General features: G+C 39.5%; 1 protein-coding gene across 1 annotated transcript; it reads right to left on the reverse strand.

Annotated features, from left to right (window-relative positions):
- Positions 1–200: 200 nt before the first annotated feature.
- LOC129490002 (HIG1 domain family member 1A, mitochondrial-like) lies at positions 201–1,488 on the reverse strand. Its single transcript, XM_063609650.1, has one exon. The coding sequence runs from the start codon at positions 826–828 to the stop codon at positions 562–564; it is 267 nt and encodes an 88-aa protein (XP_063465720.1). The 5' UTR covers positions 829–1,488; the 3' UTR covers positions 201–561.
- Positions 1,489–13,198: the final 11,710 nt, after the last annotated feature.

The following is a 13,198-nucleotide window of genomic DNA, read 5'->3' on the forward strand; positions in this document are numbered from 1 at the left end:
ATTGTAAGCTTTCGAGGTTGGGTTTAAACACACACACATAGATATTGTCAGTTGTGGGAGGCTTTACAAGTTATATTCCATGCACTTTTTGGACAGAGTTCTGAAAGAGCCAGCCAGTCCACGAGACAAGCAGAAAAAAGTTAAATTAACTGGGCAAATAGGACTCTTACATAACATTCAAAACATGTGAGATTCTGCAGCAAACTGGGAGTACTTCAGGATTGGCCTACTATCTTCTTTAGAACTAATTTCATCTTAACAGTTTAAGAAGGTGGACATTTCAACACTATGAAGTATATTTAGGTGACATGTATCTTTTATGTTAACTCTACTTCCTTTAATGACCTAGTTAGTAAACTATCCACTAGTAATTCAATCACCAGGCAAATCAAGCCTGCAAGAAAGGAAGCCAATATTCAAAATGCCGTGTTACCATCTTAACCCACTCAGATAGTTAATTTTCAACATTAATATGTAACTTCAATAATGAGATGTCTAACTAAAGCAAGCTCCTCCAACAAGACCAAGATAGCATCTCTTCTTCTAAGGCTCAGGTTTTACTTAGAATTCCCAATACATGGAATAGCCCATACCAACAACAGCCATTGCTCCTACAACAAAGCCTTGGGCTTCCACACACATGTGGATCAGATGATGGAACATTTTAGTATTTCCCCTGCTCTTCAATTTGTTTAATCCATATGCAACAATTGCTACAAAACCTGCCATTCCAATGGGGGTGAATGGTGCCTCTTTAGCTTTTTGAGTAAGTCTGGATCCCTGATCTTCATCGTATGAAGAAAAGGAAACATCTGTGTCTGTCGACATAGTGATTGCTTGAAGAATCTCCCTAGAGCGAGAAAACCTCTTACATGCCAACCGGCTTCTCTCTCCTATTTATTTATCTATCTGTGAAATAAATACCTCCAGCTAGACTCCAAACCCAGTGGTACACAGGAGAGAAAACAGTCATCACTGGAGAAAGCTACAGGGCAGTCAAGTGTCCTCAGGGAAGAGCCAGGTTTCAGTCAAAGCAAGAAGGCCAAGGGAACGCTTAGAGAAAAGCTATCTATATAATTTCTTCAAACAAAACCATACCTTAACACACTTAGTATGGTAATCTAAGGTCAAAATTATTATTAATGTTGCTAGAGACAGAGTCTCACTCAGGCTGGAGTGCAGTGGCGCCATTTCAGCTCACTGCAGCCTCCATCTCTCAGGTTCAAGCGATTCTCCTGCCTCAGCCTCCCAAGTAGCTGGGATTACAGGTGCCCACACCACACCTGGCTAATTTTTGTATTTTTGGTAGAGATGGGGTTTCACCATGTTGGCCAGGCTGGACTTGAACTCCTGACCTCAAGTGATCCACCCACCTCAGCCTCCCAAAGTGCTGGGATTACAGGTGTGAGCCACTGTATCCAGCCAAAATTATTTTGCCTTAGATATTGCAGAATCTTTTTTGCATGTAATGTTAATTGGTGAGGAGTTGGATGCCAGTCTGATTCTTTCTTTTGTAGACAATCTTGTTTTGTTATTTTCTCAATATAAATACATCTAAAGTTCCAATAAAATCTAGAATTCTGAAATTTTACTTTGATGTATTCCAAGTTTGAAACCTTTGTCATGTATCTTGCTTGGTATTCTATAGGCCTCTTAAATTAGAAGACTCGTGTCTCCTTTAACTCTGGGAATTTTTCTTCTAGTATTTCTTTATTTCTTCCTCCAAATTCTCTGTGTCTTCTCATTTTGGAACCCCTATAGGATGGATAATGGGATACAGTGACAGTGGTAGGGTCTTAAACTCCTGGGTTCAAGTGGTTCTCCTGCCTCAGCCTCCCAAACTGCTGGGATTACAGGCATGAGAGATCATGCTCAGCCCAGTAATAATTTCACGTGAATGTTTCCTATAGTGCCCTTTGATAAAAAGCTGAGAGCGTAATAATAAAATGTTAGTTTAGGTAGTTCTACAAACTTCAAGATAATGGTGGAAGTACTTTAAATGTTATGAAGGCTAGCTTGATTTGAAGATACCGCTTAGAATAACTATAAGAATACATGGACTTGTTCCTAAGTTTAATGAAGTATTATTAGTGATGTTGTGTTTTGTTCAAGATCATAACAATCTATTTTTTCTACAAGCTTTGACATTTACCTTTTGTATGTATGTCTAGAATCTATCTCAAATTAATGTTTGAATATGATGTGATATATGAGCCAAGCTTCCTTTCTTTCCCCACATGGAACCCAATTGCTCCAGCAAAATGAATTGAAAAGACTATTTCATCTCCATTGAATCACATAAAGCTGAAAATGATTGTGAGGTCTATTTCTGGACTTGTATTTTGTTCCATTGGTCTATGTCTATTTTTTTAAATTCTTTTTCTTTCTTTCTTTCTTTTTTTTTTTTTTTTTTTTTGAGACAGAGTCTCACTCTGTCGACCAGGCTGGAGTACAGTGGCGCTACCTTGGCTCACTGCAACCTCTGCCTTCTGGGGTCAAGCGATTCTCCTGCCTCAGCCTCCCTAGTAGCTGGGATTACAGGTGCCCACTACCATGCCTAGCTAATTTTTGTACTTTTAATAGAGACGGGGTTTCGCCATGTTGGCCAGGCTGGTCTTGCACTCATGACCTCAGGTGATCTGCCCATCTCGACCTCCCAAAGTGCTGGGATTACAAGCGTGAGCAACTGTGCCCAACCCTCTTTTTTTTTTTTTTTATATGTATATATACATATATATACGGAGTCTCACTCTGTCACCCAGGCTGGAGTGCAGTGGTGATATCTAGGCTCACTGCAACCTCTGCCTCCTGGGTTCAAGCAATTCTCCTGCCTCAGCCTCCTGAGTAGCTGGGACTACAGGCTCATGCCCCCACACCTGGCTAATTTTTGTATTTTCAGTAGAGACAGGGTTTCACCATGTTGGCCAGGCTGGTCTCAAACTCCTGACCATGATCCACCACCTCGGCCTCCCAAAGTGCAGGGATTACATGCATGAGCCACCGCACCTGGCCCTGGTCTATGTCTGTCTTTATGCTAATATCACACTGTCTTAATAGTTGTTGCTTTACATTAAGCATTGAAATCTGGTAGAGTAAGTTCTTCAACTTTGTTCTTCAAGGTTGGCTTAGCTACACTAGTTCCTCTGCATTTTCACAGACATTTTAGTCTCAACATGTCAATTTACACACACACACAGACCTGCTAGGATTCTGATTATAATTGCATTGATCTATAAATTAGACCAATATGAGTAGCATTGACTTAATAATATCAAGCCTTGGCCAGGCACAGTGGCTCACACCTGTAATCCCAGCACTTTGGGAGCCCAAGGCAGGCAGAAAGCTTGAGTCCAGTAGTTCGAGACCAGCCTGGGCAACATGGCAAAACCCTGTCTCTACAAAAAATATAAAAATTAGCCAGGTGTGGTGGCATGCACCTGTCATCCCAGCTACTTGGGAGGCTGAGGCACGAGAATTGCTTCAGCCCAGGAAGGGGCAGTTGCAGTGAGCCGAGATTGCACCATTGCACTCCCGCCTGGGAGATGAGAATGAAACTCTGTCTTAAAAGTAGCAATAATAATAATATCAAGCCTTCCAACCCATGAACTTTATCTACCTACCTATTTATCTAGTTTTCTGGTTATATAGACAGTCATGTGTTTCTTAATGATGGGGATACAGTCTGACAAATGCATTGTTAGGCAATTTTGTTGTTGTGTGAACATCATAAAATGCGCTTACACAAACTTAGATAGTAGAGCCTACTATATACCTAGGCTATATGGTATATCCTATTGCTGCTAGACTATAACCCTGTACATGTTACTATGCTGAATATTGTAGGCAGTTGTAATACAGTGTTAAGTATTTGTGTATCTAAACCTAGAAAAAGTAATGCTTTGCCTTATGATGTTATGAAGGCAACAATGTCACTAGGCAACTAGCATCCTAATAAAGGTAGCTCATACAGCTAAAGACTGGATTGTTTTTCCCACAAGATAACATTCTTTTATAGTTCTAATGCTGAAAGAGCAGCTTTTTAATGTAACAAATGATCTAGGTACAGAAGTCATAGGTTTCTCTTCCTATGAGAAAAACATTCAACAAAATATAAACCAAACAGCATCCCAGAGGCAATAAAATCTCATTGTACTGAAATGTGTACAAATTAAGGCTACCTTGGTGTATAAACAATTTAGAATTTATGATGGAACGTTCCCACCAAATTGTTTACATACAAGAATTCAAGGCCGGGCATGGTGGCTCACACCTGTAATCCCAGCACTTTGGTAGGCCAAGGCAGGTAGATCACCTGAGGTCAGGAGTTCGAGACCAGCCTGGACAAAATGGTGAAATCTCATCTCTACTAATAATAAAAAAATTAGCTGGGCGTGGTGGCACATGCCTATAATCTAAGCTACTCAGGAGGTTGAGGAGGAGAATCGCTTGAACCTGGGAGGCGGAGGTTGCAGTGAGCTGAGATAGCACCATTGCACTCCAGCCTGGGGGAGGCGACGAGTGAAACTCCATCTCCAAAACAACAAGAAAAAAAAAAATTCAAGCAATTTGTTAAAGAATCAGTAGTGGGGCTCAGTTCAAACAAGTGAATATTATTCATCCTTTCATTCAACTTAGTACACTCAGTTACTATAAGGAGAGTAACTGTCATCTTACTTCTGGAAATACCACTAGTAAAGAATCCAAACCAGTCAAAGGGCAAAGTATTACAGCATTTGGTTCATGAATGAAAAAGCCTACAATTATAATTTAGTTTTTCTATAGAACATGATCCAAACATGGGAAGTTTTCTTGGTTTTCTTTGCTTTTGTGGCTCTAATGCCTTTTTGGTTTTCTAAGCAAGCTGAATACATTTCCTGATCAGTACTGCCATATTTTTACTAAATCAAGGTTTCAAGATGGCACAATGTTCCCAAGTTACGTTTCAATTAGTACATCTTTCTGATGCCAGGGGAAAAAAAAAAAAACAAAGACTAACATGTCCTATAAAAAATGGTGACATATTCCTAAAGCTGTGCATTTATTTATGAAGAAAAGATGATTGTCCCAATTTATCCATGTGTAGATCCTGTTTTAGCCACTATGACAGAAGAAAGTCTGAGTGTAGAGGTCTACAATTCCGATATCTGCATTTCCCTACACTAAGTTTAGCTACCTCCTGTCCAGAATTATAACTACAGACATTGAGATGTAGCTCTCAGATCTCAAAATGTCTTTATTTTTTAGAAAATAGATTCCAGGAAGATTAAAAAGTAACACTAAAGGGTATAGGTGCAAAATTGGATGTAGTCATTCAAAGCATTCAAGTAAAATTATGGCAATATAAATATCAGAAAAGCATCCCTTGGGTGCTCAAAACAAAACGTGTAAGTCATTCCTAACTCAATGAAGCTTTATAGCATTTTCCCAGACAGGAAGGGGAAAAACAGTTAACATTTGAAAGTCCTGAAAGCTTTTTCCTTGGTTAATTACATTAGATGGTTTGTCTTTGATCGAATTCCTTTTTTTTTTTTCTTCTCAGACAGAGTCTTGCTATATTGCCCAGGCTGGAGTGCAGTGGCTCGATCTCAGCTCATTGCAACCTCTGCCTCCCAGGCTCAAGCGATTCTCCTGCCTCAGCCTTCTGAGTAGCTGGGATTACAGGCGCCCGCCACCATGTCCGGCTAATTTTTGTATTTTTAGTAGAGACAAGGTTTCACCATGTTGGCCAGGCTGGTCTGGAACTCCTGATCTCGTGATCCTCCCACCTCGGCCTCCCAAAGTGCTGGGATTACAGATGCGAGCCACTGTGCCCGGCCAAATTCTTTCTTTTTCAAACATGGATAAAAGTATTACAGGCCAAGCGTGGTAGCTCACATCTGTTATCCCAACACTTTGGGAGGCCAAGGTGGCTGGATCACTTGAGGCCAAGAGTTCAAGACTAGCCTGACCAACATGGTGAAACCTTGTCTCTACTAAAAGTACAAAAATTAGCTGGGCATGGTGGCCCACACTTGTAAGCTACTCGGGAGGCAGAGGTGCAAGAATTGCTTGAACCTGGGAGATGGAGGTTGCAGTGAGCCGAGATCACGCCACTGCACTCCACTCTGGGCGACAGAGGGAGACTCCGTCTCAAAAAGAAAAAAAAAAAAAGTATTACATAGGTACACTGTTAAAACAGACAACATGTTGCAAATTAATTCTCATATAATATACTCCAACAAAGCTTAGAAAATAAAGATATTGAGGTGGCTTGGGACTAAGTTGAATAGTCATGTCCTCTGCCAGCAACTTCTTTACATGTTGGACCCAACACTATGGTATGTTCAATTGTGCTGTATATGATCCTTTAATGTCACATAATGGTGGATATGGATCTACAATGCCCAAGTCACACAGATTCCTCAGAGCCATCAAGTACTTACTTTATCCCACAGCTCCATTATAATCTTATGGGACAATGTCATATATGTGGTCCATCATTGACTGAAATGTGGAAATGTCATTATGTGGCACATGACTGTATACATACTGTCAGCTATCGCATCCATGGATTCAATACTGCAGCTCAAAAACATTCAGGAAAAAAAAATGGATGGTTTCGTCCATACTGAATATGTACAGCCTTTTTTTCTTGTCATTCTTTAAACAATATGGTATAACATATTTACATAGCAGTTTGTATCAGGTACTGTAAGTAATCTAGACATGATTTAAAGAATACAGGCGGATGAGCATAGGTTATATGGAAATACTACATCATTTTATATAAGGGCCTTAGACATCTGTGGATTTTGGAATCCTAGAGGGTCCTGGAACCAATCTCCCACAGATACCAGGGGACAGTGTGTATTTATATATGTAAGCACTTTCTCTCTTTATGTGTGTGTGTGTGTGTCTCTCTCTCTCTATATATATATGTATATATACAGTCTATATATGTGTGTATATATATTTACAGTCTATACACTCTATACTATGTATAAACTATATAAAACCACTACATATAAACACTGTACACACATATATAAATATAAAATATATAAATAGAATACAAAATATTGCAAGATATATATATAGATATGTATCTTTTTTTTTAGGTCTTCTTTACCCTCTCAGCAATATTTTGTAGTTTTTAGTGAAGTACATCTTTTTAGGGTGTATTTCTTAGTATTTGTTTTTGACAGTAATGTAAGCAGTGTTTACTGAGTTTCATTTTCCAATTCTTTGTGCTAATCTATATAAATACAATTAATTTTTGTATGTTGATCTTTCATTTAGTTTCATTGCTAAATAAGTTGTTTGTAGGTTCTTTTTGATTTTCTATGAATACAATCATGTCATCTACACATAAACACAGCTCTATTTCTTCCTTTCCAATTACTATTTTTTTTTAGAGACAGTGCCTCACTCTGTCACCCAGGCTGCAGTGATGCAATAATAGTTCACTGCAGCCTCGATCGAATTCCTGGGCTCAAGCAATCGTCACACCTCGGCCTCCCAAAGTGCTGAGATGACGGGTGTAAGCCACTGTGCTCAGCCTACAATCTTTATATATATATATTTTTTATTCTTCTTACCTTATGGCTCAAACCTTTAGTAAAATATTGACAGGAAACAGTGATAGTAAACATCCTTATCTTGTTCTGGACCTAAGGGAGAGAGTGTTCAGTATTTCCCCCTTCAGGTATGTTAACTATAGGTTTTTTATAGATCCCTTTTATCAGATCATGTATGTTCCTTGCATTTCTAGTCTGCTGAGAGTTTTTATCATAAGTGGGTGTTTAATTTTACAGTTTCTGAATTTGAGATTATCACATGATTTTTCTCCCTTATTCAGTGAAAGTGGTAAATTACATTGATTTATGAATGTTTACCCAACCTTGCATTCCTGAAATAAATCCCATGTGATCCTGATATATCATCCTTTAAAAAAAAATTTCGCCGGGCGCGGTGTCTTATGCCTGTAATCCCAGCACTTTGGGAGGCTGAGGCGGGCAGATCAGCTCAGGTCAGGAGTTAGAAACTAGCCTGGCCAACATGGTGAAACCTCGTCTCTACTAAAAATACAAACAACATTAGCTGGGCATGGTGGCATGCGCCTGTAATCCCAGCTACTGGGGAGGCTGAGGCAGAAGAATCGCTTGAACCAGGGAGGTGGAGGTTGCAGTGAGCCGAGATCACGCCACTGCATTTCAGCCTGGACATCAGAGCGAGACTCCGTCTCAGACAAACAAAACAAATCTCTTGGGCAGGCACGGTGGCTCACACCTGTAATCCCAGCACTTTGGGAGGCCAAGGCGGGAGGATCACTTGAGGTCAGGAACTTGAGACCAGCCTGGCCAACATGGGGAAACCCCATATCTACTAAACATACAAAAATTAGCTGGGCATGGTGGTGCACACCTGTAATCCCAACTACTCGGGATGCTGAGGCAGGAGAATCTCTTGAACCCCAGGAGGTGGAGGTTGCAGTGAGCCTAGATCGTGCCACTGCATTCCAACCTGGGCGACAAGAGTGAGACTCTGTCTCAAAAAACAAAAAAAAGAAAGAAAGAAAAGAAAAGCCTCTGGATTTTCCAACATTTTTTTTTAAGGATGTTCAAGAGAAATATTGACTTGTAACATTTTTGTAAAGTCCCATGTCAGGATTTGGTGTTAGAGTTGCACTAAACTCAGAAAACCAGTTGGAACATGTTCGTTCTATCTCTAATCTCAGGGTGTATTAAAAAATACTTTTTTCCTGAAGTATTTGGAAGAATTCATCAGCAAAGCATTCTGAAGCTGCAGTTATATTTGTTTTTTTTGTGTGTGTGGAAAGATTTTCAATTACAGATTCATTCTCATCAATAGATACAAGATTTTGGGATTTCTTCTGTCAGTTTTAAGCTGTATTTTTCTGTATCATCTAACTTATCAGATTTATTGGAACAAATTAAGCTTAAGAACAGGCAAAACTAACCAAGTGTTGGAATAGTAATTTCTTCTAGGGGTAGTGATTGAGAAGAACATGACCTGGAGTAACACAGATTTTCTCCATCTCGACCTAGGTCATTATGTGGGTGTTAATATAATTTAAAAATCCATTAAGTGTACTTAATTTAACTTTAATGTAAACATATTACAATTTAAAAATTACATGGAAAATAAACAACATATGATTTTGATGCTTATTCAAGACTGAAAATTTTGAGTTCAAGTGTGGCCTGAGAGCCGATTTGAGCACTTATTGGAGATCTAAATTTTCAAAGTGAATGGTTCCTATGCTAGGATATTTCATTTATACCATTTCCTCCTAGCAAGCATAGAATTTGCTTATTCTGTAATCTCTTCCAATAGAGAGCAGAGAAATAAATCATGTGAAATTGAAGAGAGTAAGTTCCAGTGTTTAAATGACAAGGAATAAATGGATTACATATACTTTTTGTTGTTGTTGTTGTTGTTGTTGTTGAGATGGAGTCTCACTCTTCACCCATGCTGGAGTGCAGTGGTGTGATCTCGGCTGACCTCGGCTCACTGCAACCTCCGCCTCCTGGGTTCAAGTGATTCTCGTGCCTCAGTCTCCCGAATAGCTAGGACTATAGATGCGCACCACCATGCCTAGCTAATTTTTGTATTTTTAGTAGAGACGGGGTTTTGCTATGTTGGCCAGGCTGGTGTTGAACTCCTGGCCTTAAGTGATCCACCCACCTTAGCCTCCCAAAGTGCTGGGATTACAGGCATGAGCCACGGATTATATATACTTTAGACAGTTCTTCATTAATCTTTTTCTATCAGATATTTAAGGTGGAACTAGACAGAAAGTAGTTCAAAACCTGAAGGAAAGCCTCAAGAGTGAATTGTTGCTTTGTTGACTGGAACCCATAAATTCCTACTTAAAAATTTATTTTATTACAAATATATTTTTCTAATTAAGATAAAAAATACACATCAAAGCAGCAGCAAAATTCCCCCTTCCCCACTCCCACCCAGTTCCTCTCTCAGTCACAACAGCAAACATTCAGGGAGCCCTGAAGTATGTACAAGGCACTATTCAGTTACTTAATCCTCAACACAAACCTTTAGGTACTGTACCCACTTCATGAATGAAAAAACTGAGAAATAAGGGAGTTTTAATAGCTTGGCTATGGCTATACAGACTAATAAATAGTAAAACCAGGATTTGGTCTTGGCTCACAAGTCTCTTTTTAAAACAATCTGCTCTATTATAACCCACGATCAGTTTCAGTTTTCAAATACTCTTTCTATGCACTGTGTAGACATACTTATTTAATACAATGGAGTCATTCTATACTTTTATCCATATTAACTGTTCTACAAATGAATATTTAAGATATTTACCTTTTTTCACTTTATATATAAAATTATACAGACAGAAATAAGCTAAATATATATATATGTCCAGAAGTGGAGTTGCTAGTCAAAGTGTATTTGTTCTTTCTCATATTTTAAAGTTTTCCCATTCGGATCTATGAAAATGTGTTATTTTTTTTCAATATTTGCCTCTTCCTATTAGGTCTTCTTGTAGATAATCATTTGTCCCAGGAATCTTTATATCTGGTAGAACAAATCCAAAATCTTGTTCTTTGAAATTACGTTAGCTATTCATGGCCTCTTCTTCTACACACAGTAGTTCCCCTTTATCCATAGTTTTGCTTACCCGTTATCAGAGGTCAACTGCAGTCTGAAAATATTAAATGGAAAATTCCAGAAACAATTCATGAGTTTTAATTTGTGAGTTCTGAGTAGCATAATAAAATCTCACACCATCCTGGCTCTACCTGCTGTAGATGCTACCTGCCCATTAGTCACTTGTAGCTATCTCGATTATCAGATTTTTTTTTTTTTTTTTTTTTTTTTTTTTTTTTCTGAGACGGAGTCTTTCTCTGTCCCCCAGGCTGGAGTGCAGTGGCGCGATCTCGGCTCACTGCAAGCTCCGCCTCCCGGGTTCACGCCATTCTCCTGCCTCAGCCTCCCAAGTAGCTGGGACTACAGGCGCCCGCCACCGCGCCCGGCTAATTTTTTGTACTTTTAGTAGAGACGGGGTTTCACCGTGTTAGCCAGGATGGTCTCGATCTCCTGACCTCGTGATCCGCCTGCCTCGGCCTCCCAAAGTGCTGGGATTACAGGCTTGAGCCACCGCGCCCGGCCTCAGATTTTAAAAACAGCATTTTGCAGGGTTCGGTACTATCTGCAGTTTCAGGCACTAAGTGGTGAGTCTTGGATCACATACCCACAGATAAGGGGAGACTACTGTAAAAGTTACTAGCAATTCACGCAAATCTATCAATGCTAATAATAGTTTATCTTGTGTGATTTACACAGACAATCACTTAAGTCTGCCATTAATAATTTTTTCTGGCCAGGTACAGCTGCTCACACCTGTAATCCTCCCACTTTGGCCTGCCAAAGTGGGAGGATCGCTTGAAGCCAGGAGTTTGAGACCAGCCTGGGCAATATAGCAAGACTCTGTCTCTAAGAATAAAATTAAAAATTAGCCGGGCATACTGACATGTGCCTGTAAGTCCCGGCTGTTTGGGAGGCTGAGGTGGTAGGATGACTTGAGCCCAGGATTTCAAGGCTGCAGTGAGCTATGATCGCACCACTGCACTCCAGCCTGGGTGACAGAGCGAAACCCTGTCTCAAGTAAATAAATAAATAAATAAATAAATAAATAAATAAATAAATAAAATTATGCCTTTTCAAACCCTTCTCTACCTTCCTCCATCCCTCAAAAATGCTGACAACCTGAACAGTAACTAATAATGGACATCCTTGTCTATTCCTCATCTTAAAATAAATGTGTCTAACATTCTACCCCAAGTATGTTTGCTGGATTATATTTTAGAAATAATTATAATAGTTAAGAGAACTAAAACATCACTTTTTTTTTTTCTTTTTGAGACAGAGTCTTGCTCTGTCACCCAGGCTGGAGTGCAGTGGCGTGATCTCGGCTCACTGCAACCTCCACCTCCCACATTCAAGTGATTCTTCTGCCTCAGTCTCCACAGTAACTGGGACTACAGACACCACCACCATGCCCGGCTAATTTTTTGTACGTTTTGTAGAAATGGGGTTTCAACCTGTTGGCCAGGCTGGTCTTGAACTCCTGACCTCAAGTGATCCACCAGCCTCGGCCTCCCAAAGTGCTAGGATTACAGGGTGAGCCACCATGTCCGGCCTAAAACATCGTTTTTTAAATGAGTCTAAAATCATGACTCTTACTACAAAATAAAAGGGGAAGAAGTAGAGGATTAGAATAAAGTGAAAATGTGCAAATTTCATTTTATATAGGAGGCAGTCTATGGCAACTCTTTTATTCCTGAAGTTACTCATTCAAGAAATCGTTTTAAGTATGTCTTTGACGTATTTAAAGCTGAAAACAGTATGTACACATTACAAATTAAGAGAAGGCCCCCAAATGCAAATTTTAAAATTCTTGGCTGGGGGCGTTGGCTCATGCCTGTAATCCTAACATTTTTGGAGGCCGAGGTGGGTGGATTGCTTGAGCCCAGGAGTTTGAGACCAGCCTGGGCAACATGGTAAAACCCCATCCCGAGTAAAAATACGTAAAAAAAGAAAAAAGTCGGGCAAGGTGGCATGCACCTGTAGTCCCAGCTACTTGGGAGGCTGAGGTGGGAGGATCACCTGAGCCCTGGAAGTCGAGGCTGCAGGGAGCCAAGATCACGTCACTGCACTCCACCCAGGTGATGAGTGAGTCCCTGTCTCAAAATAAAACAAAAAAAATTCTTTTCAGAAAAGATTAAAAACAAAACAATTAGCACCAAGAAGAAAAAAAACAAGCAGAGAGCATAAAATTAAAGACCATGTAATTGTGGTAATACTAAAACTGAATATAGTAGAATTCAAAATGTTAAAAAATGTAAATAAATGGAACAAAAATTAAGTAGTTGTGAGCCTTTATGTGCTGAGTATAGCACTGAATATAAAAAGCAAAAGGGATTCAAATATACAAAGCACTGAATAAAGTAAAAAGGAAAAAAATACATAACAGCACTATAGGCTTTATTTTCCATTTCTCACTACTTGAGAGAGAAATAAGCATATAGAGAATCCACCAGTGTTTAATTACTAACACTGATTAAATGGATAGATAACAAAGTGCACTGAAGAACACACCCTTCCTAGCACCAGGGAAATAGTTACAAAATGTCTGCTTACCAGGCTAAACAGAAATCCT

This window comes from Symphalangus syndactylus, chromosome 9 (assembly GCF_028878055.3).
Source record: "Symphalangus syndactylus isolate Jambi chromosome 9, NHGRI_mSymSyn1-v2.1_pri, whole genome shotgun sequence".
NCBI lineage: Eukaryota > Metazoa > Chordata > Mammalia > Primates > Hylobatidae > Symphalangus > Symphalangus syndactylus.

What these genes read in the sequence shown, in the direction of transcription:
- LOC129490002 (XM_063609650.1), bottom strand. Translation starts at nt 828, where the DNA reads ATGTCGACAGACACAGATGTTTCCTTTTCTTCATACGATGAAGATCAG.